This window comes from Argopecten irradians, chromosome 5 (genome assembly GCF_041381155.1).
Source record: "Argopecten irradians isolate NY chromosome 5, Ai_NY, whole genome shotgun sequence".
Classification (NCBI taxonomy): Eukaryota; Metazoa; Mollusca; class Bivalvia; order Pectinida; family Pectinidae; genus Argopecten; species Argopecten irradians.
In genome coordinates, this window is record NC_091138.1 from 31,447,850 (window position 1) to 31,473,689 (window position 25,840).

The 25,840-nt window shown below is 37.6% G+C and overlaps 1 protein-coding gene across 1 annotated transcript; it reads left to right on the top strand.

Moving 5' to 3' along the window:
* Nucleotides 1–25,792, top strand: LOC138324379 (serine hydroxymethyltransferase-like). Its single transcript, XM_069269450.1, is given in 9 exon segments — nucleotides 1–129; nucleotides 10,402–10,618; nucleotides 12,812–12,829; nucleotides 12,831–13,170; nucleotides 13,522–13,734; nucleotides 14,882–14,995; nucleotides 17,633–17,755; nucleotides 23,986–24,213; nucleotides 25,743–25,792. Coding segments are annotated over 8 exon segments (1,293 nt in total). The 5' UTR covers nucleotides 1–129; nucleotides 10,402–10,411.
* Nucleotides 25,793–25,840: the final 48 nt, after the last annotated feature.

Sequence of the window (25,840 nt, forward strand, 5' to 3'; positions counted from 1 at the left end):
TTTGATTCGTTGTGGAATCTATAAATCCCGGGAAAACCGCAAATTTTGTCCTTCTTGCCTCCGAGTGCCGAAGGTAGCACATGTGTGTGTGTGTGTGAAGGCGGGAATAAGAACAAAACATTTGTTTAGGTAAGTCGACAAATTTTGTTGACAGCTGAATTTTATTCAAACTTATACTTAAAGGAGAGACATTTGTTTACGTAACACTGTTTTATACAATGTAAACAGTTTAATGACCACAATTCTAGACTGACCTACACGTTTGTAAACAATCTCCATTCCATAACAGAGTTCATCTGAGTTCATAAGCACTGTGCACAGTGATCATAAATTAACAATAATTTTAAAAAAATATACAACACATATTTTTTTTACATATTGTTTTATACTTTAAAAATGAGTAATTCTCTTAGTGAAAATTACAAAGAAGCATTAAAATATTTACTTCAGCAACAATATACATTCTCAAGTTTCATAACAATCCATTTACATAAAACCACTATCTTGCGTATTATACGCAAACTAGACCAATTGGAGATAAGATTTGTTACTGAAAATAGCATAAATCGCTGAAATCTCAACTTTTGTTATACTTTTCATAAAATCGCAATAATACATGCCAAGATAAAGACAATAAAGTACAATCTACTAAAATTTGTGCAGTAGTAGGCCCTATATCGTTTGTTACTTAGAAACTTGATGCAACTTTTCTCAAACTTCAAAGTATTAATTGTATCTATTTTAGATACTTTATGATATGCAAATTAATCTAATTTTTGCATTTGTGTACTGTTTCATAGTTAAATAAATGCTTATCTCAAAAATATTTGAGATAAGTTCATTATAAATCATCTTATCTATTTTTTGTCAAATTGGGGTATACTAGCTAGTGGTTTCCCCGACCTAATTGATAAGTTAGGTTAGCTCCATAGCAGATAGTTGATGAGCATCTTATAACTTTAAAGTTACGGTTGAATACGTGTAGTACATGTACTTTTTAGATGTGTATGGGTTGATGTTGTATATTTATTAAATAATATATTTATTTATTCATTTGCAACATATTAATTGATTTTAACGTCTTTATTATTTGACTTTGTGGTCATGATCAGTAGCCAGTAATTATGAATAGGAGTTTGCCAGAGTTAAATGTTTGATCCCTTTCTATGTACGGTAGTGTAAATTATTTGTAATTAGCTTCTTGTGTAAAAGACTCGGTATAGCTATAATATTATTTGCAAATTGTTGCTGTTGCATGAGTTTTTAGGTCAGGATGACCTATTGTCATCATGCACCTTCCGTCGTCGTGCGCAGTCCGCTGTCCGCCGTCCGTAAACTTTTCATTCAAACGACTTCTTCTCAATAACCGAAAGGCCCAGGGTACTCATATTTGGCCTGTAGGTTGCTGGGATGGAGGGCTACCAAGTTTATTCAAATGAATGACCTTGACCTTCATTCAAGGTCACAGGGGTCAAAAAGGCTAAAATCTTTAAACAACTTCTTTTCAAGAACCAGAAGGCCAAGGGTGCTGATATTGGGCCTGTGACATACTGGGATGAAGGGCTACCAAGTTTGTTCAAATGAATGACCTTGACCTTCATTCAAGGTCACAGGGGTCAAATAGGCTAAAATCCTTTAAACAACTTCTTGTGAATAACTAAGAGGCCTAGACACTTGATATTAAGCCTGTGGCATGCTGGGATGAAGGGCTACCAAGTTTGTTCAAATAAATGACCTTGACCTTCATTCAAGGTCACAGGGGTCAAATAGGCCAAAATCTTTAGACAACTTCTTTTCAAGAACGAGAAGGCCCAGGGTACTGATATTGGGCCTGTGACATGCTGGGATGAAGGGCTACCAATTTTGTTCAAACGAATTACCTTAACCTTCATTCAAGGTCACAGGGGTCAAAAAGGCTATAATCATTTAAACAACATCTTGTGAATAATGAAGAGGTTAAGAGAACTGATATTAGGCCTGTGGCATGCTGGGATGAAGGGATACCAAGTTTGTTCAAATGAATGATCTTGACCTTCATTCAAGGTCACGGTGGTCAAATAGGTGAAATTCTTTAAATGACTTCTTCTCAAGAACCAGAAGGCCCAGGGTACTGATATTGGGCATGTAGCATGCAGGGATGAAGGGCTACCAAGTTTGTTCAAATGGGGACCTTGACCTTCATTCAAGGTCACAGGGGTCAATTAGGCTAAAATCCTTTAAACAACTTCCTATGAATAACTAAGAGGCCTAGACACTTGATATTAGGCCTGTGGCATGCTGGGATGAAGGGCTACCAAGTTTGTTCAATTAACCTTCATTCTTGGTCACAGGGGTCAAAAAGGCTAAAATCTTTAAACGACTTCTTCTCAAGAACCAGAAGGCCCAGGGTACTGATATTGGGCCCGTAGGATGCTGGGATGAAAGGCTACTAAGTTTGTTCAAATAAATGACCTTGACCTTCATTCAAGGTCACAGGGGTCAAATGGGCTATAATCATTTAAACAACATCTTGTGAATAATGAAGAGGATAAGAGACCTGATATTAGGTTTGTGACATGCTGGGATGAAAGGCTACCAAGATTGTTCAAATGAATGACCTTGATCTTCATTCAAGGTCATGGTGGTCAAATAGGTGAAATTCTTTAAGTGACTTCTTCTCAAGAACCAGAAGGCCCAGGGTACTGATATTGGGCATGTAGCATGCTGGGATGAAGGGCTACCAAGTTTGTTGAAATGGAGGACCTTGACCTTCATTCAAGGTCACAGGGGTCAAATAGGCTAAAATCTTTAAATGACTTCTCAAGAACTAAATGGCCCATGATACTGATATTGGGCATGTAGCATGCTGGGATGAAAGGCTACCAAGTTTTTTCAAATGAAGGACCTTGACCTTCATTTAAGGTCACAGGGGTCAATTAGGCTAAAATCCTTTAAACAACTTCTTGTCAATAATTAAGAGGCCTAGAGACCTGATATTTGGGCCTTTGACATGCTTGGATGAAGGGCTATCAAATTTGTTCAAATGAATTACCTTGATCTTCATGCAAGATCATGGGGTAAAAAAGGCTAAAATCTTTAAATAACTTCTTTTCAAGACCCAGAAGGCACATGGTACTGATATTGGGCCTGTAGCATGCTGGGATGAAGGACGAACAATTTTGTTCAAATGAATTACCTTGACCTTCAATCAAGGTCACAGGGGTCAAAAAGGCTAAAATCTTTAAACAACTTCTTTTCAAGAACCAGAAGGCCAAGGGTGCTGATATTGGGCCTGTGACATACTGGGATGAAGGGCTACCAAGTTTGTTCAAATGAATGACCTTGACCTTCATTCAAGGTCACAGGGGTCAAATAGGCTAAAATCCTTTAAACAACTTCTTGTGAATAACTAAGAGGCCTAGACACTTGATATTAAGCCTGTGGCATGCTGGGATGAAGGGCTACCAAGTTTGTTCAAATAAATGACCTTGACCTTCATTCAAGGTCACAGGGGTTAAATAGGCCAAAATCTTTAGACAACTTCTTTTCAAGAACGAGAAGGCCCAGGGTACTGATATTGGGCCTGTGACATGCTGGGATGAAGGGCTACCAATTTTGTTCAAACGAATTACCTTAACCTTCATTCAAGGTCACAGGGGTCAAAAAGGCTATAATCATTTAAACAACATCTTGTGAATAATGAAGAGGTTAAGAGAACTGATATTAGGCCTGTGGCATGCTGGGATGAAGGGATACCAAGTTTGTTCAAATGAATGATCTTGACCTTCATTCAAGGTCACGGTGGTCAAATAGGTGAAATTCTTTAAATGACTTCTTCTCAAGAACCAGAAGGCCCAGGGTACTGATATTGGGCATGTAGCATGCAGGGATGAAGAGCTACCAAGTTTGTTCAAATGGGGACCTTGACCTTCATTCAAGGTCACAGGGGTCAAATAGGCTAAAATCCTTTAAACAACTTCCTATGAATAACTAAGAGGCCTAGACACTTGATATTAGGCCTGTGGCATGCTGGGATGAAGGGCTACCAAGTTTGTTCAAATGAATGACCTTAACCTTCATTCTTGGTCACAGGGGTCAAAAAGGCTAAAATCTTTAAACGACTTCTTCTCAAGAACCAGAAGGCCCAGGGTACTGATATTGGGCCCGTAGGATGCTGGGATGAAAGGCTACTAAGTTTGTTCAAATAAATGACCTTGACCTTCATTCAAGGTCACAGGGGTCAAATGGGCTATAATCATTTAAACAACATCTTGTGAATAATGAAGAGGATAAGAGACCTGATATTAGGCCTGTGACATGCTGGGATGAAAGGCTACCAAGATTGTTCAAATGAATGACCTTGATCTTCATTCAAGGTCATGGTGGTCAAATAGGTGAAATTCTTTAAGTGACTTCTTCTCAAGAACCAGAAGGCCCAGGGTACTGATATTGGGCATGTAGCATGCTGGGATGAAGGGCTACCAAGTTTGTTGAAATGGAGGACCTTGACTTTCATTCAAGGTCACAGGGGTCAAATAGGCTAAAATCTTTAAATGACTTCTCAAGAACTAAATGGCCCATGATACTGATATTGGGCATGTAGCATGCTGGGATGAAAGGCTACCAAAGTTTTTTCAAATGAAGGACCTTGACCTTCATTTAAGGTCACAGGGGTCAATTAGGCTAAAATCCTTTAAACAACTTCTTGTCAATAATTAAGAGGCCTAGAGACCTGATATTTGGGCCTTTGACATGCTTGGATGAAGGGCTATCAAATTTGTTCAAATGAATTACCTTGATCCTCATGCAAGATCATGGGGTAAAAAAGGCTAAAATCTTTAAATAACTTCTTTTCAAGACCCAGAAGGCACATGGTACTGATATTGGGCCTGTAGCATGCTTGGATGAAGGGCTATCAAATTTGTTCAAATGAATTACCTTGATCCTCATGCAAGATCATGGGGTAAAAAAGGCTAAAATCTTTAAATAACTTCTTTTCAAGACCCAGAAGGCACATGGTACTGATATTGGGCCTGTAGCATGCTGGGATGAAGGACGAACAATTTTGTTCAAATGAATTACCTTGACCTTCAATCAAGGTCACAGGGGTCAAATAGGCTAAAATCTTTAAACAACAATGTTGTATTGTACTTATAGTCAGATGACCGTTAAGGCCCCTGGGCCTCTTGTTAATGAGTACAGTAGTAATTATAGTGATATATTTTTAGTGCGAGTGTACTCCCCGCACTATTTTCCTTGTCAGGTGTGGAGCCTGCTGTACATCCACTATGCTGCAGAATTACTACTGCACACACGATACCGGAAGTCAGTGTCTACTATACTCACTGTTTAATAGATTTTGTCGTGATTTAGTGACACCAACCTTTAAAAGCATATACATACTAAGATACACCTGGACAGTGTTCTAGCTGACAACTAATATAGAACAGCGAAACAAGTTTAATCGATTAAAATATGTTAATCCAAACACACTTTCTATATTACAAAGAACACAATAAACAAAGTTTGAAGTAATTTCACATTTAAAGTTCTGGTGAATTAAAGGAAAGTATATTTATTACAACACATCAAGGACGTAAACCATCTCCTTGCTATAGTCCCAGGATAACGAGCGAAAGTGCTACGTTTAGCTGTTGCCGAGGATTATTTTATATTGGAAATAAAGATTAGGAAGTAGTTAGCGAGCACTTAATGTCTAACAGACATATTTCTAGTTTCAATTTTTAATGCAGATTAATTAAGATTTAACAAGTTATTGCACATTTATCTCTTGGCGTTTTGGTGATTTTTCAGGGTATTTTGTGGGAAAAATTTTTTTTGTAACAAATTAGGAATTTTAATTGCAAAAAGAGCAGTTTAAGGGTGAAGTTAACCATTACTGAACATGGTATTATAGGTGATTAGATATTATAAAACTGTTAACTGTTTCATTTTATAAATGGTTATAGAGCTTCAGAACTGTAGTTTGTTTTTAGGTTAAACAATGAGGGGAGAGAAGACAGTTTCAGATTTCCAGGTTTTATTTGTTTTTCAGCGATTTTTGATTTTGGAATTATTCATTGTAATTGGGGAAAAAACATAGGGTTTTGGCATTGGGAATGGAGTCGTTTACCAACCCCGGTCATATAAGGAGAAAAAAATTTAATCACTAGTCCAAATTAAATATACATCCATTTTGCTTCAGCACTTCAAATTCAGTCATGATCAGTTTTACAATTTTTTACCCAAATTGCAGTCTGGATGCTTTCGTTAACACAAATTCTTACAAAATGATGCATCGGGACTGAAATATTTGCATAAAGAATGCACTAAAAATTTGTTGAAGAATGCAATTTGGGCCACACGCTCTTGCTAAATTTAGCTTTTCCGATATAATCAGATATTGGGGACAGCCCCTAGTACCAATTATACTAATTCATTATAAATTAGTGTGTAACCTAAGTCTGCTTTATTTCGGCTGGGTAAAACATTTAAACTAATGTCATTGCTGCATGCGAGACTAGGGCATAAAAATTCGCAGGACTGAAGATGAGTTAGATATTCTCACATCCATTCAGAAAACTAAGAATTATACATCACAGAAAACGGAGAGAACATGTATCAATGATCAAGTCTTGAATCTCAAAGTATATTATCAATTTGCGTACCATGCATAGTTCAGTGCATCCCGTTCAAAGGCATCCAATGGGTTCTGAAATAACCTATCATATACAAAATTCATATCAATAACACACCAAAAAAGATATGTACAAACAATGATATAGCTAATTACCCTAGTAAAATATGACATATATTACCAAATCCGTTATTATTAGCACCTTAACATTCTCCAGAATACACAAATCGGGGAAAAAAATAAAAGTCACATTAGATTCCAGTCACATGCTCCAAGAGTGCATCAATTTGTAGCCTCTTGTATTATCATCAAGGATTTAATCAGGTAGAGGCACACCCACAAGCCATGCACTATGGTATATTAACTACGATGCCCATATGACGCCTTGACAAAATACACTAACTACGTAACATAGTTTGGGACAGTAAGTTCCATCAGCCACGACAAAAATGTTGTCAGCCAACCACAAAAAAGAAGATCCGTTTATTTGAGTCAAGTGTTGAACAATTCTTTTTTTATGTCAAATTATATGCTTTTGCTTTTAGATTTATTTTGTCAACAGCTGTGTTGGCTCACCAAATAACGACCTTGTCACTTTTCTAACGATTTGCTATTGGAGTAAACTGCGACATACCATCTATGATTAATACTCGGCAGTCAGATGGGACATAAGGTGGGCATTAAACGCCCCACCGGCAAACCTTTGATGTAGCTTGTGGGTGCCAGACTGACCGTCTTATTTCTAAAACGAACTGACATTTCATGAACTGTCATTTTTTTTAATGAAAATTTTAAGACATTTCTAAATCTTCCGTCCTTAAACCAAGAACTAGACATTGTGAAATGTATCAAGCTTTAAATCGGTGTTTCTTTTGACTCGATAAGACAAGTATTTGTTGAGAAAAATGGTTTTTTTCCCTGTTCATAGGCCTCTCGCGTGTTGTTTAATAATGTAAAGAGACAGTGACAAATTCTTCTCACTTTATAAATCCTTTGTTTCAGATAGATATTTGCACACATATTGCTAGCTTGTCATCGATTAATCTATATTTTAAGACAAAGTTTATAACCAAATTTATGGTTACTTTTTGAGGTTACATAAAGTTGTGGGTTTTCACAAAGTACGACTAAGTTTGAAAAAATATGCACTAGGGACTGTAACGAGTATCCGAGTAACTCAAGTATACACGCAATAAAATGAGAAAGAGATCGGATACGAAATAGTTCGTTACTCCTGAATTTTGTGGATCGCGATCTTTCAGAAAGCGAAAAACAAAAACCTCTACACTAAGATGCAGTCCATAGCTCAAAATATGCGTAAGGAAATGTACAAATAAGAATTCTGAATATCAACGATTTTATATTCTCACTTTGAAGCTTAGACCGATCTCGAAAGTTACAACAGAGAGGCTGCGTGCGAAGTAAAAGCAAGGCAACATTGTTATTTACGAGTATCCATGCATCGAGGGGCTCTTTTGTTGAATACTAGATTATGTAAAAGATTATAATCCTTAATAATAATAATGATAAAACATAATTATTGAATTCTAGAGATGTAAAAGATTAATAATTGATTTTGTTTTCATTACGGGTCGGAAATATGTAAAAATACGAATATATTATATTAGGCTACTGAGTACTGTAGATGTGAAACCCATGTCAAAAACGAAAGTAACTAGGCTAATTATGAGTCAAAATCATAAATAACCTGATTGAAAATAAAAACTATAGGCCTAAAACCAAATTATATTGTAACTACTCTTACAGATTTAAACATTTTTTTCTTCATCTCAATGTTTTTTCTGTATTCGACCAAAAAAAAGTAACAGTGAAAATGTTTTGATATGGTGATTTATGCCTTACCATGATAATTTATATACAGTGTACCAGTTCACAGATGGTTTGACTATTGATTCATGCCATAATTGATGTGCAGTAGTATTTTTGAGATGACGTCATTTCAAAATTCAAATGATTTGATTTTTTTTACTGTTGCAGTGACTGAATCCTGCTGTACTTCCCCTGTAACTCTATATATTGCTTAATGATAAGGAATGTAAAACTGCTAAAAATGGTTTTGTTATCAATCAAACATTTATCAATATAATATATTGATTTATCAATAAAAACAGTTTTACTTCAATTGAATCTTTTGCTTCTATCTAACTGGTGATTCGTGGTCCGATCTGTGAATCGTCAACCCTGAATCGTGGATCGGATCGGATCGCCACATGTTAGACAATCCACAGCCCTAATATGCACCTCTCCCTTTCAAAAGTGTGAATACATTTATCAATGCACCCCTCCTAAAATTATGTGGAGCCATGTGATTATCCTTGCAGTTTGAAGGAATATCTCTGTGTCTCATCTAAAAGCAATCCAAGATTTGGATGGTTTGATTTGATTACCTATGAGCACATAAGGTCATTTTCTGCAAGTCTTCTTAAAGTAATTGATTGTAGAGACAGAGTTTAATTTGGGAATTATTGCTAAATGACAATCAAATTAGGCCAAACCAATTCATTTGTTTTGAAGTCAAAACTGAACTATCGTTCCTGACCTATAAAAAAGACACTTGTGGCTAGACTACCCCTGTCCATGAAAAAACAAGACCTGATTACCTTGACCTGAATATGGATATCTTATGTACATTGTGTAAGCTTTATATATACATTATCTATTATAATAGTTTGTTATTTATATTTAGTGACCCATACCTGCCTAGCTTTTTTTATGGATTTTTTGTAAGTGTAATATGCATGTGAAATAATGATTATTATGGATTTGCATTTTATATTGTATATGTATTCATATACCTTGGTTACATAGAATATCTTTGGCAAAATCTTGTTCGAAAAATGGATAGACAATATAATAGAAAAATGGAGTATAATGTAACCATAAAAATGTTGAAATATATACTGTATTAAACCCAATAAGTGCCCAGGGTGTTTAAAAAATTAAAGCAAATATGGGGTGCTTAATTTAAGACACAAATTTGGACTAGCCTAAGCTCTATCATAAAATTATTCTACAAAGTAAGCCATAAATTAATTTGTAAATGAAATCAGTAAGGAAACCAACACAATTTTCATATTTTTGTCTGCATTTAATTGGAAGTAAGTGAAATTGAAGTCTAGAAAGGGGGGGGGGGGGCTTATAGGGATGGGGGGAGCTTATAAGGTCAAATATGGTAAAACAATGTGTACTATCAAGTGTTTTGTCGATTTAATATCTATAATGTAGTGGGATTTAGAGAATTTTTCCCTAAATATGTATATGATGTCATCTGTTATCTGAAGATGTTGTAGGTTGTACTACTATGAATATTATCAATAACTTACAACAGTTTCACAAATTATCTGGTACAATCCTTTTTGACCAGTGCATGAGATGAACTTGAAAAGTACCATACAATGAAAGACCATTAAAAGTGAAAATATAAAGATGGTATAATTTTCAAACATCACATATCCCATCTTTGCATATTACAGAGTTAGCTCCCTTACAGGTAGGTATCAATTGTTTCGTCATTATTTTGTGAGCGCTATTAAAATCTGTGTTTTTTTCTCCGAAAGGTATTACATTACGCTCGCAAACACATGACGTCAGAATCAAATGAATCAATACCTACTCGCAAGGGCAGATATCTGTGTAATATGCAAATACAGAATTTCAGATAGAAACATGAAATAATGGTATGGGAGATCCTTTTTCCTAATACTTGTATCCTTATTGAAAAATAAAGATCTTATACTGTAATTCTCATACTTTCTACTTTTCAGAAGGTGAAACATGAATGGTATGGGAGACCGTTGGAATATGACCACAGACATCCGAGATGAGGATCCAGAAATTTCACAGATAATCATCAAGGAGAAAGAGCGTCAGAGAAAGGGACTGGAGCTTATCGCCTCGGAGAACTTTACCAGTAAGGCTGTCCATCAGGCCTTGGGATCCTGTCTTACCAACAAATACTCCGAGGGTCAGCCTGGTCAAAGGTCAGCTGATGAGGTTAAATAAATCTCTGGGGAATTGTTCATGTAAATAGATATTGTTCTATCCCTTAAATTATATTGCAAAATTAAATCGGATATATATTCCTAGGGTGAATGATTATAAAGTCACGCTTATGAAAAAATCAAAATTAAATTCATTCATTCAATTTTCTACTGTAATTTTAATTTAATGAAGCAAGGTTTTTTTTTACCATCTATGTATGAATCGGTTGCTTTATGCTGTATTTTCTCCTTCTTAGGAACAGATTGTAGATACTAAATACAGGCCTCAAAGTAGCACTTGGGAATGACTGGCCAAGTGGCTAGTGACCTCTAAATTTTACTCGCCAAATGTTGTCAAGAGAAATTTATAAGTTTCACATATTGATTTGATGTGTTAAGAGCTTTATTGAGACACCTTACACTATTGAGCAAGCAGATACACATGTACAAGTATTAAAAACACTGAAAAACATAATTTTTGTGTTGGTTTAAACTCTTTTTATTCAACAACTGCAATGTCCCACTAAACAGCCTTTGTACTTCAGATTCCTTTTTTGTTTTAAACCATTTTTCAATCTGTTTACATTTCTATATACGGTAATATAAGTAATTTATATATAAAATGTATAGTAGTTATCAATATATCTCGAATTTATTCAGTTACTAACTCATATCGCACCGATTAGGGTTTCTTATATTTGATTTTAAATTGAATAAATTGGGCCTAATACCTCAGGCAGTCATGTAAACGCTTCCAATAGTCCGTTTTTCGTTGCATATGTCTACCAGCGGCTTGGAATTTAGTTCTGGCTTGGCGATTCTATACATGTATGCATTGACGAACTTTATGTGCATATCTTGCAATGTTTTTGCATCACAATGTTTGCGTTGTTTGAAAGTTGTGTCCGACTGTACTTTCGTTTGAACTTGAAGCGATAACATTTTCATGAATGTCTTACTGTCTGTCTGTGTCACACAAGGGTCTGTCTCTTTCGTAACAATCAGTAGTTTGACACAAAGTCTGTTTTGCCGGCCATTGATCAATTAATAATCTGTTCACACATCTTTCAAAACATCGTACCTTTGTCATGTCTTAATCACAACATTTGTTCAGCCATGTCAAAGCGTTTGCTTCCTGTCGATGTATTGGCTTCAGTCCCTTTTTTTTCACACCTGAATCAGCCGAGTCCAAATCTTCCTATTTTTTCGTCCATGTTAATTTAATGACTATTAACAGCCAAAAACAAGTTCGGGGGATTTTTGCCCCTGCCTATTTTATGTGCCCGCCATATTGACTAACTGATAACACGAGGAGTAGGGTAAATCAAGATGCACACGTTTACAGCAGGCAGAGTGATATTGCTAATTTTAAGAAGGCGCTTTCTTTCTGACACAGATTAGATATGTGTATTCCTACTAAAAAGAACGGAACCACAAAATAAATCCAGACATTATTAAGGAATTTTTACATCACGGCCCCGTTATTGGCGAATATAAAATCGTTAGATTTATAACTCGCTCGCCTATTGGCACATTTTACTCGCATATGCGAGTAAAAATTTCTCTCAACTCTTGAGGGGCCTGTAAATATGAGATTTAAAAACCTTATTCCCGGACTACATTAGTTTCATATTTCGTCCTTTCTGAATATTAAATTGTTATCAGCCCATGGGGGTAATTGATTGTGATGTCATGTGTTTTGCAAGTGTAACTGAGTTGCGCCATATTTTTCTAGACAAAAAAACGGGTGTGATATTTTTCTCGCAAGGGAGAATGATTCTGTAATATTCCATAACGAAATAGATTGTTAGCCACTGCTGAATAGATTAATAGAATCATAAGGCATACATATAAACCTGTATGATATTTATTAGGTACTTAACCACAAGAAAGGCTATCTGAATCTTTCTTTTTCAACATAACATGTATTTACCCTGTCAATATGATTAAAATACAGGTGAGAGAGAAAATTTTGGAAAAAAATAGAAAATTAAAATGATTCAGTTTTTGACAGTTAGAATTTCATTGAAGCAGAATATATGCTGCAGTCAGCAGAATAAAATCACCATAACATGTTGAAAGCATGGATTTGTTTATGACTCGTATCTGTCGTCATATCCTTGGTAAAGTAAAACTCTTAACGATTTATCAACAAAGTAATAAACACAAATTAATTTTTATATATCAAACAGACTACTATGGTGGAAATGAGTTTTATAGACCAGATCGAAGTGTTGTGCCAGAAGAGAGCCTTAGAGGCGTATGGCCTAGACAGTGAGAAATGGGGAGTAAATGTACAACCTTTGTCTGGATCTCCAGCTAACTTTGCTGTCTACACTGCCTTGGTAGGGCCCCATGGACGTATCATGGGCCTTCATCTTCCCGACGGAGGCCATCTTAGTCATGGCTTCATGACGCCATCTAAAAAGATTTCTGCCACATCTGTATACTTTGAGTCGTTCCCCTACAAAGTTGACCCCATGACCGGACTCATTGATTATGATCGCCTCCATGAAAATGCCAAAATGTTCCTACCAAAAATGATAGTTGCAGGTTAGTGCCTTTGTTAAGTCATGATCAACTGCCTTTGACAAATTTAGACCCTCGAACTATAATTGAAAGAGCTCTATAAAGATTTAAATAAGTGTCACTAACAATGTTTTGTTGTATCAAACATCTCAAGGATATTAACTAAAATTCAAAGGCTTATATCTGCTTATTGCAACCACTAAGGATCCTACAAAAGCACACAGGACCTTAAATTTGAGAAAGATAAGGCCCATGTATTTGATCTTAAGCCTCATTTGTACATGTAAAAGCCAAAGGTATGCAAGTCTAAAAATTAAACATTAAAATATGAGTTATGAAAATCAAATGTAATCCAAGCCTTTCATTCAATTTCAGGTGTGAGTTGTTATTCTAGAAACCTCGACTACAAACGATTCCGTGAGATAGCCAATGAGAATGATGCTTACTTGATGGCTGACATGGCTCATGTAAGTGGATTGGTTGCTGCAGGTCTTGTTGCAAATCCTTTTGAATACTGTGACATTGTAACTACCACAACCCACAAGACACTGCGAGGACCAAGATCGGGAATCATATTCTACAGAAAAGGTTTGTTTGGAAGAGTTTGAGTGTACTGCCTTATATATATTCACTGTAACTCCACTAGTAACCTTACCAAACCGACAACCCCTTATTTTATTGTCATTGTAATTATAAGGTCACAAGTCCATTAGTGACGTCACAATAAATGTGCCAATTACAGGAATTTCCTATTGAAAATGGCAGTTCTGTCCTTGACATATTCATTATAGATGCAAAATGATGAATCTCTGGAGATGTTCTTATAAAGTCATTATCAAATGTAAATGAACTGCACTCAATTGGCAACTATGAAGAAATAAATAACAACTGGACAATAGTACAACTACTGAAGAGTAGACTACACACCTATACTGATCAACAATACATATAGCTACTGAAGAGTAGACTACACACCTATACTGATCTGCTGAAGAGTAGACTTTACACCTATACTGATCTACTATTGAAGAGTAGGGACTATACACCTATACTGATCTGCTGATGAGTAGACTATTACACCTATACTGATCAACAATACATATAGCTACTGAAGAGTAGACTATACACCTATACTGATCTGCTAATGAAGAGTAGACTACACACCTATACTGATCTAGCTACTGAAGAGTATGACTATACACCTATACTGATTTGCTGAAGAGTAGACTATACACCTATACTGATCTACTGAAGAGTAGACTATACACCTATACTGATCTACTGAAGAGTAGACTATACACCCAGTGTTCAATCTATGATTATTTTTTGTGGGTCCTTTTCAATGGTTTTTGTGAAAAACAATGGGTCCCACAGTGTTATAGATACCCAATTCCCAGAAATTTCATGGGTCCTTTTAAAATTCTGTGAGTGCAGGACTCAGGATGCGCAGTAGATTTATCACTGTACGCCTATACTGAACTACTACTGAAGAGTAGACTATACACCTATACTGATATACTATTTGAAGAGTATAGACTTTTTACACCTATTCTGATCTACTGAAGAGTAGACTATACACTCTATACAGATCTACTGATACTGAAGAGTAGACTTTAACAACCTATACTGATCTGTAGACTTTACATCTATACTAATCTACACTGAAAGAATAGACTATAAACACTATACTGATCTACTACTGTTTATCAATTCAGTCGATGTTGCTTCATTACAGGTGTAAGGAAAGTTCTGAAGAATGGTACTCAAGTCATGTATGAGATGGAGAGGAAGATAAATGAGGCAGTATTTCCAGGGCTTCAGGGTGGGCCCCACAACCATCAGATTGCTGGTAAGATGCGAGACATGTAATGTAAATTTTTTACATCTCTTGAAATATTTCATTCATGTAAAACCTTATCGATTTTATTAGATTTCTAGTAAATTTTCCATTGAAGTTATATTGCTGGGATACAATTTGATTTGTGACAATTCTTTAGATATGGTACTGGGCAGTGGACAAACATGAATCGGTACGGAGAACCAATTTTTTCACACAAATTTAAATTCAGCTTACTGTAAAACTGACTTCAGATTTCACTCCTATGATGTTGTAATACTGCATTGAAACCAACATTTTTTTTTTTTAGATATAAATTTTCAAAATCCTTTCCAGGGAAAAATAATACCACTGCTAAGTCAAACACAAATAGTACACACAATTGTACAAACAATTAATTATTACTGCCGTTCTATCATAAGATTGCAGGATTGTGTTACAGTACTAGTGTATCGACTCACTTGTAGTAGATTACATCGCGTTCATGTTTACAGGTGAAGTGTCTATGTAACATGCATTGTGTTTGGCTGAAGTGTATATATAAATAAACGATACACATCCTAATAGTACATTCGCGGGAAAACACCCCAAGATTTTAAAATGGCCTCTATTTGTGCAATTGGGACATTGTAAGTACGTCGAAAACATATTACAAATTTTCAAATAGATAAACATCTAGAAAATCAATATTTGTTTAATTAATGTAATTATAATTAATAATAATTTAATAATATATGTTTTTTCCGTAGTACACCTAGCAAATGTGACGAACTTGACGGGACCGAGTTTCCTTAAATAGCTGTTGTAAATATATATAAATAATATGAATTGAAAATAAAATCAAACATGGAAAGAGATAACACACAATCAGGTTATACTAGCTGTAGAAGAATACATAATATTGATTTAAACTAATAATACTGGTAATGAATAAAAATGAAGGTCAAGAAGAAAGTATATCTGCTAAAACTAGCTGTTCAGTTTCATAATTATGGTAAGATATATTTCGAATGTTAATTTAAAACTCTTAATGTGAACTTTTATACATGAATAATAAAGTGCGGAAGTACTAAAAAACGTTTGATCGCCAAGCTGTCAACGCGTTGCATATTATAAGTTACCCGGTACATGTGTGTTTGCACATGTGTACGATACTTTTTTTAATTTCTTGTTTAAAATTGCGCCCAAAATTAGAAGCAGGTTAACACCGATCACAGCCAAATATTAGAAGCGGGCCTCAAACCGATTCATTATGTCGACATGTCAAAGCCACGTAACCGAATCTAAAAGTACGCGAAAACATTGCAAAGTATGTACGAGGAACAGCATGGTTCTCTGCTTCCACGTGTTCGTCCTATCAAGACACCAACAAAGGTCAGTGAAGAAGATGTTAAATTCGGTTGAATATCAGAAGAAAAATGAAACCAAATATTTATGGTCGTGAAATTCGAGAGAAACTTATTGAGGCAAACGTGTGTACAAATCAAAATGTGCCTACTCTGTCGACTGTACACAAAGTTATAACGTCCAATTTGGATATGACACGGAAGTTGTTGTCTCAAATACCAGAGGAAACAATGAGAATCAACCATGAGTATATGGTCACGAACTTCATGACTTCATGCAATATCGACCTCAGCAGATTCATTTTTTTGAGGAATCCTCTGTCATTTCAACATATGGAAATAGAAGATATGCACACTCTGTATGTGGTAAACACGCTTATGAAATTCAGTGCTATGCGAGTTTTGCGACATTCACTGTCAATTTGTGCTGTGTTTTTTTGGGGCTGGACTATTTTGACATTATACCAGGCCCTTCAAATGCATTGGAAATGATTAATTTCTTTGACTAAGCATTACAGCAAACTAATGATTTTGGAAATATTGTGTTTGCGCGAGGAGACATTATTGTAATGGATTATTGTGGTTTTCACCACCAAAGAGCAGGTGAACAAATGTTAACAAACATGCTTGAACAACGTGGACTAAATCTTGTTTTCTAACCACCATACTCTCCTCAGTACAATGTTGCCGAGTATGTATTTCATGTCATGAAATCCAGGCTTCGTAAAAATCCGTCGTATTCATCCGAGTTCACAGAATTAGCTATCATCGATGCCCTGTCTGACATTCCTGGTTCGGAACTAAGTCGCTATTATGGACTGTGTGGTTATGTTTGAGATTAGGCCTAACATAAAACAGAGAAATCTGGTAAAAAGAATTGTTTTATATTTTGTATTTCACTGGAAAAAAGTGCTCTGTTCACCATAAAAAGACGAAACGAATGGCAGGCTAAATAAACAGCTGTATTTTGCACACACGTTTTTCTCGTCTATTTTTAGATCAACTCAGCCAATCACAATGCGTGTTACATAGACACTTCACTACACTATAATATGTAGCGATGTAATCTACTACAGTGAGTCGATACACTAGTACTGTAACACAATCGTGCAATCTTAAGATAGAACGGCAGTAATATGATAAAACTTACAAAACTAAATCATTGCAATTTCTTTGTACATACCCAAGTGTGAAATTAAAGTTGCAAAAAATACATTTGTTTACAGTCAATTCTAGTGCCTGTTGTATATCTGTTGCTTGTACCTGTGCTATTTTAATTCCAAGGCCTGATTTTTCCCCACAGGTGTTGCAGTAGCCCTGAAGCAGGCCTGTACTCCAGAGTTCAAAGTTTACCAACAGCAGGTTATTAATAATGCAAGGACTATGTGTACAGCTATGCAGAAAAGAGGATACTCAATTGTCACTGGTATGAATTGTGATTATTTCTGTACACTGTGAACGAGGAGAGTTACACGATAATAAATTTACCAGATTACGGAAAAAAATTCCTGCACTAAGAATGCAATAGTTGTACATATGAAATATGTTGAACAAAGGTAATAGGTGCATTTACTGTGAAAGTAATAACATCATGCAATATTTAGATACAAATAGCGTTAAATATTAAACGCTCTGATGTCATGAATATACTTGTATATTTGCCTTCAAAGGCCAACATTGAATGCTATGTTAATGATAAACAACTGTAAAGGGTATTGCAAAGCTACTTACTGTCAAATTGGGTTTTTCTGTCATATTGAGATCTGATTGGATGTATTACTGTATTAGTTCATATCCTGCGAGTTCTTTCTTAGTTTATTCATTGACCAAATTTGTTGACAAAACAACAATTTGATATATTTCATACATTTTGATATAGTTCCAACTACATTATTAGCTCACCTGGCCCGAAGGGCCGGTGAGCTTATGTCATGGCGCGGCGTCCGTCGTCCGTCCGTCCGTCCGTCCGTCGTCGTCCGTCTGTCCGTCAACATTTCCTTTAAATCGCTACTAGTCATAGAGTTCTGCATGGATTGTAACCAAATTTGGCCACAAACATCCTTGGGGGAGGGGGAACAGAACTTGTATAAATTTTGGCTCTGACACCCCGGGGGCAGGAGGGGCGGGGCCCAATAGGGGAAATATAGGTAAATCCTTTAAATCGCTACTTGTCATAGAGTTCTGAATGGAATGTAACAAAATTTGGCCACAAACATCCTTGGAGGAAGGGGAACAGAACTTGTTTAAATTTTTGCTCTGACCCCCCGGGGGCAGGAGGGGCGGGGCCCAATAGGGGAAATATAGGTAAATCCTTTAAATCGCTACTTGTCATAGAGTTCTACATGGATTGTAACCAAATTTGGCCACAAACATCCTTGGGGGAAGGGGAACAGAACTTGTATAAATTTTGGCTCTGACCCCCCGGGGGCAGGAGGGGCGGGGCCCAATAGGGGAAATAGAGGTAAATCCTTTAAATCGCTACTTGTCATAGAGTTCTACATGGATTGTAACCAAATTTGGCCAGAAACATCCTTTGGGGAAGGGGAACAGAACTTGTATAAATTTTGGCTCTGACCCCCCGGGGGCAGGAGGGGCGGGGCCCAATAGGGGAAATAGAGGTAAATCCTTTAAATCGCTACTAGTCATAGAGTTCTACATGGATTGTAACTAAATTTTGCCACAAACATCCTTGGGGGAAGGGGTACAGAACTTGTATAAATTTTGGCTCTGACCCCCCGGGGCCAGGAGGGGCGGGGCCCAAGAGGGGAAATAGAGGTAAATCCTTTAAATCACTACTTGTCATAGAGTTCTACATGGATTGTAACCAAATTTGGCCAGAAACATCCTTGGGGGAAGGGGAACAGAACTTGTATAAATTTTGGCTCTGACCCCCCGGGGGCAGGAGGGGCGGGGCCCAATAGGGGAAATAGAGGTAAATCCTTTAAATCGCTACTTGTCATAGAGTTCTACATGGATTGTAACTAAATTTTGCCACAAACATCCTTGGGGGAAGGGGAACAGAACTTGTATAAATTTTGGCTCTGACCCCCCGGGGGCAGGAGGGGCGGGGCCCAATAGGTGAAATAGAGGTAAATCCTTTAAATCGCTACTAGTCATAGAGTTCTACATGGATTGTAACTAAATTTTGCCACAAACATCCTTGGGGGAAGGGGAACACAGAACTTGTATAAATTTTGGCTCTGACCCCCGGGGGCAGGAGGGGCAGGGCCCAATAGGGGAAATAGAGGTAAAATCCTTTAAATCGCTACTAGTCATAGAGTTCTTGCATGGATTGTAACCAAATTTGGCCACAAACATCCTTGGGGGAAGGGGAACAGAACTTGTATAAATTTTGGCTTTGACCCCCCGGGGCAGGAGGTGCAGGGGCCCAATAGGGGAAATAGAGGTAAATCCTATAAATTGCTACTAGTCGTAGAGTTCTGCATGGATTGTAACCAAATTTGGCCAGAAACATCCTTGGGGGAAGGGAACAGAACTTGTATAAATTTTGGCTCTGACCCCCCGGGGGCAGGAGGGGCGGGGCCCAATAGGGGAAATAGAGGTAAATCCTTTAAATCGCTACTAGTCATAGAGTTCTACATGGATTGTAACTAAATTTTGCCACAAACATCCTTGGGGGAAGGGGTACAGAACTTGTATAAATTTTGGCTCTGACCCCCCGGGGCCAGGAGGGGCGGGGCCCAAGAGGGGAAATAGAGGTAAATCCTTTAAATCACTACTTGTCCTAGAGTTCTACATGGATTGTAACCAAATTTGGCCAGAAACATCCTTGGGGGAAGGGGAACAGAACTTGTATAAATTTTGGCTCTGACCCCCCGGGGGCAGGAGGGGCGGGCCAAATAGGGGAAATAGAGGTAAATCCTTTAAATCGCTACTTGTCATAGAGTTCTACATGGATTGTAACTAAATTTTGCCACAAACATCCTTGGGGGAAGGGGAACAGAACTTGTATAAATTTTTGGCTCTGACCCCCCGGGGGCAGGAGGGGCGGGGCCCAATAGGGGAAATAGAGGTAAATCCTTTAAATCGCTACTAGTCATAGTAGTTCTACATGGATTGTAAACTAAATTTTGCCAATAAACTGTGCCTTGGGGGAAAAGGGTACAGAACTTGTATAAATTTTGGCCTCTGACCCCCCGGGGCCTGGAGGGGGGGGGCCCAAGAGGGAAATAAGGGTAAATCCTTTAATTCAACTTGTCCTAGAGGTTCTACATCCAATTCATAAACCAAAGTTTGGCCAGAAAGTTCATGTCCCTATTGGGGGAAGGGGAAACAGAACTTGTATAATTGGGAAATTTGGCTCTGACCCCCCCGGGGGCAGGAGGGGCGGGACCAAATGGGGGAAATAGAGGTAAATCCTTTAAATCGCTACTTGTCATAGAGTTCTACATGGATTGTAACTAAATTTTGGCCACAAACATCCTTGGGGGAAGGGGAACAGAACTTGTATAATTTTGGCTCTGACCCCCCGGGGGCAGGAGGGGCGGGGCCCAATAGGGGAAATAGAGGTAAATCCTTTAAATCGCTACTTGTCATAGAGTTCTACATGGATTGTAACCAAATTTTTGCCACAAACATCCTTGGGGGAAGGGGAACAGAACTTGTATAAATTTTGGCTCTGACCCCCCGGGGGCAGGAGGTGCGGGGCCCAATAGGGGAAATAGAGGTAAATCCTATAAATTGCTACTAGTCGTAGAGTTCTGCGTGGATTGTAACCAAATTTGGCCAGAAACATCCTTGGGGGAAGGGGAACAGAACTTGTATAAATTTTGGCTCTGACCCCCCCCCCCCCCCCCCCCCGGGGCTGGAGGGGTGGGGCCCAATAGGGGAAATAGAGGTAAATCCTTTAATTCGCTACTAGTCATAGAGTTCTGCATGGAATGTAAACCAAATTTGGCCAGAAATATCCTTGGGAGAATAAGAACTTAGTTTGTATAAATTTTGGCTCTGGTCCCCGGGGCAGGAGGAGCGGGGCCCAATAGGGGAATTATAGGTAAATTCTATAAATTGCTACTTAATTGTCCTAGAGTTTTGTATGGATTGTAACTAAATTTGGCCACAAACATCCTTCGGGGTAGGAGAACAGAACTTGTATAAATTTTGGCTCTGACCCTCAGGGGGCAGGAGGGGCGGGGCCCAATAGGGGAAATAGAGGTAAATTCTATCAAATGCTACTTGTCCTAGAGTTCTTCATGGATTGTAACCAAATTTGGCCACAAACATCCTTGGGGGAAGAGGAACAGACTTTTATAAAATTTTGGCTCTGATCCCCTGGGGGTAGGAGAGGTGGGGCCCAATAGGGGAAATAGAGGTAAATCCTATAAATTGCTACTAGTCGTAGAGTTCTGCATGGATTGTAACCAAATTTGGCCAGAAACATCCTTGGGGGAAGGGGAACAGAACCTGTATAAATTTTGGCTCTGGCCCCCCGGGGGCTGGAGGGGTGGGGCCCAATAGGGGAAATAGAGGTAAATCCTTTAATTCGCTACTAGTCATAGAGTTCTACATGGAATGTAACCAAATTTGGCCAGAAAAATCCTTGGAGAATAAGAACTGAGTTTGTATAAATTTTGGCTCTGGTCCCCCAGGCAGGAGGGGCGGGGCCCAATAGGGGAATTATAGGTAAATTCTATAAAATTGCTACTTAATTGTCCTAGAGTTTTGTATGGATTGTAACTAAATTTGGCCACAAACATCCTTCGGGGTAGGAGAACAGAACTTGTATAAATTTTGGCTCTGACCCTCAGGGGGCAGGAGGGGCAGGGCCCAATAGGGGAAATAGAGGTAAATCCTATAAATCGCTACTTCCTCATAGAGTTCTACATGGATTGTAACTAAATTTTGCCACAAACATCCTTGTGGAAGGGGAACAGAACTTGTATAAATTTTGGCTCTGACCCCCAGGGGGCAGGAGGGGTGGGGCCCAATAGGGGATTTAGAGGTTAATATTAAAATTCCTTCAGAAAAGAAACAATGAACCTGTATTCAGAAAATTATTTGGCATTACAAACCAGGTGAGCGATACAGGCCCTCTGGGCCTCTTGTATATATTTTGCTAAAATGAAAAAAATAAAGAGTTGGTGCCCGTACCAAAAAATAAAGTACAGAAAAGTATACATGTACTTTAGTGATACTTTTTTAGGTCATCTGACCCGAAGGGTCAGGATGACCTATAGTCATCATGCTTCGTCCGTCGTCGTGCGCCGTCCGCCGTCCGTAAACTTTTCACATTTCAATCTTCTTCTCAAGTTTGACCAGTGGGATTGAGCTGAAACTTACATGAAATGATCCTGACATGGTCCCGACAAAGTGTTGTTATTTTTCGGGTCGATCCGAAATCCAAGATGGCCGCCACAGCCGCCATCTTGAAAACACATTTTGAACTTCTTCTCAAGTTCTACCAGTGCGATTTGGCTGAGACTTGCATGAAATGATCCTGACATGGTCCCGACAAAGTGTTCTTATTTTTCGGGTCAATCCGAAATCCAAGATGGCCGCCACAGCTACCATCTTGAAAACACATTTTGAACTTCTTCTCAAGTTCTACCAGAGTTCTACCAGTGCGATTTGGCTGAAACTTGCATGAAATGATCCTGACTAAGTGTTCTTATTTTTTGGGTCGATCCAAAATCCAAGATGGCTGCCACAGCCGCCATCTTGAAAACACATTTTGAACTTCTCAAGTGCTACCTGTGCGATTTGGCTGAAACTTGCATGAAATGATCCTGACATGGTCCCAACAAAGTGTTCTTATTTTTCGGGTTGATCCGAAATCCAAGATGGCCGCCACAGCTGCCATCTTGAAAACACATTTTGAACTTCTTCTCAAGTTCTACCGGTTCGATTTGGCTGAAACTTGCATGAAAGGAGCCTGACATGGTCCCAACAAAGTGTTGTTACATCTCTGGTTGATCCCCAATTGAAGATGGCAACCATGACACTATATCTAATTAATTTCCTATATGATTATTGCCAAGGTACTCAGATGACCGTTAAGGCCCATGGGCCTCTTGTTGTATTTACATTTTTTTTTTGGTATGAGTGTGCTGATGTCATGGCATGGCATCCATCATTTGTCTTGTCCCAATAGGAATAAAACTGTAGAAAATCATTTAAATCGCTACTAGTCATAGAGTTAAGCAGGGATTGTATCTATTAGCCAGAAATATCCTTTAGGGAAGGGGAAATGAGTTTGCATATATTATTGCTCTGACCTCCTTTGGGCAAGAGAGACGGAAGTAGGGAAAAAGGGGGTAAATATTTTAATCATTGCTAGTCATAGAGTTCTGCAAGGATTCTAACTAAACTTACTCATAGATATCCTTTGGGATGGTGAACAGAGATTGTACAATCATGGCTCCGACCTCTTTAGGGCAGGAGAGGGGTACGCTAAGGTAAATTATTTATAACTCTACACTACATAAAATTTTCCCTTTACTGTTATTGTATTCAAACCAAATTTGGCCAGAAACATCCTTTGGAGAAGTTTAACAGAGTTTGAGTAAATTTTTGCTGTAGCTACCTATAGCATGGACCCCAATTGTGATATTAAGAGGTAAATCCTGTTGGAAATTAACACTGAACCTATAATCAAAATATTACTGTGTATCTTAATGTCTTCTTTCTATCATTTAGGTGGAACTGACAATCACCTGATACTGGTAGATCTTCGTCCAAACAAGATAGACGGAGCTCGAGGGGAGAAGATTCTAGAAGAGATAGGCATTGCCATAAACAAGAACACTTGTCCAGGCGATAAGAGTGCTCTTAAACCAAGTGGTCTGAGGATAGGAACACCAGCTCTCACATCAAGGAATTTGAAAGAGGCAGATTTTGAACAAGTGGTTGACTTTATTGATCGAGGTTGGTAAAAAAAGAAAAATGGTTGCAAGTTTTGTTTTTAACTGAAAATACATCTTTGAATATGAAAAGTCTGTATGAAAGTTAGACTCGTGAAATTCTAGAAATGAATGTCATATATAAAAAACCTTGGGTCAGAGGTTGCTAATTGACGGTCTAAAACTATGATCTCAAGTTATGACAAACTGTGTTGAAGGGATTTTAAACCCCTATAATAATAATCCTGTATGTGTTACAGGTATAATCATGCAAAATTTTTTAGTTAGTACGTACAGTATTATTAAATAATAATACACTTATTGCGCGTATAGTGCACACTTTTTTTCATAATTTATCAAGTGAAAAGTTGGGGGTGCGCACTATACGCAGGTACAAGGCATGGCCAGGTCCTGGGTTATGATCACCGACCGGCAGGTCCGAGCTATGCAGTAACATTTTGTACACGTTGTCGTGAAATAATTATGATTAAATACTTGGATCTTTAAGTCAATGTGTCAATGCATATATTCAATATAAAAGGAAAACATCACTTGAATTTTTTTTTATCTTTAATTCCTTGAAAGTCCGTTTTGAGAGCACGTGTACATGTGTGCACGTGTACATGTGTTCATCCGGACCGGATTCATGTTACGATCGTGAAGTCTTCAGTAAGGTATCTCCAAATCTAAATGGCTAAATGAATATAGCCTGGAGCTTGAAACGATGTATAAGTGTGTAATTAATTCGTCACATTAGACAGATTACCTTATAAATAAGTTTCTTGCAAATGTTTACGGAAGTGAGTGTAATCCCACATGCAGAGCCAGCAAATTAAATACGAAACTAAAACCTTCCTACATTAACACTGACCAATCGGCACTATAAATGATGGTATGACTGTAAAATTTACTCTTATTACTATCTTTTGAAATGGTTCTGTAAGATATCACCATGATTTCAATACTAATTGAAACGGAAGCGTGCAGTCAGTAATCAAATATGGCGGCCACCTGTGGTTGATTGGCCTACTCAGTCGGCTTTCCAGCTAATATCTTGGACAATGATTAAATCTAAATGCCGAAAAGATACACAATAGACTTGATTTATACCACTTGGAATTACACAAGGTATGGTTAATTATTTGATTGTAGAAACATCGTTGTTGATATCCTCATTATAGTGTCACCGGCAATTCACAAGCTAACTAGGCCTGCCGTTGTGTAAACAAAGTGTCAATACATCGTGTCAAAAAACTCCTCTCGCCAGTTAATTTTAATGAACAGAAGGTTGTTTTAAGCACTGATAAACAATAAGAACCGTTTGATTTTGTTCTTCAAAAGTGTTTGGAGGCAATGCAAAATGTTGTGAACGAAGATACAAAAACTGAGATTTTTTTTGTAAATATTTTTTTTCCAAAATGAAACTCAAAAACGTACCTGCGCAAATACGCGAGTTGCGCACTTATACCGCAAAAATACGCGTAATACACTTAATTGCTATTAATTCTATTTATTAAAAAAATATACGTAAAACTTGGTGACATGTCTTTTCAGGAATCAAAATGGCGTTGGATATCCACGGCCAATATGTGGACGTACCCTGAAGAATTCATGCAAAACTCCATGAGTGATGAAAGTGTGAAGGATGTGGA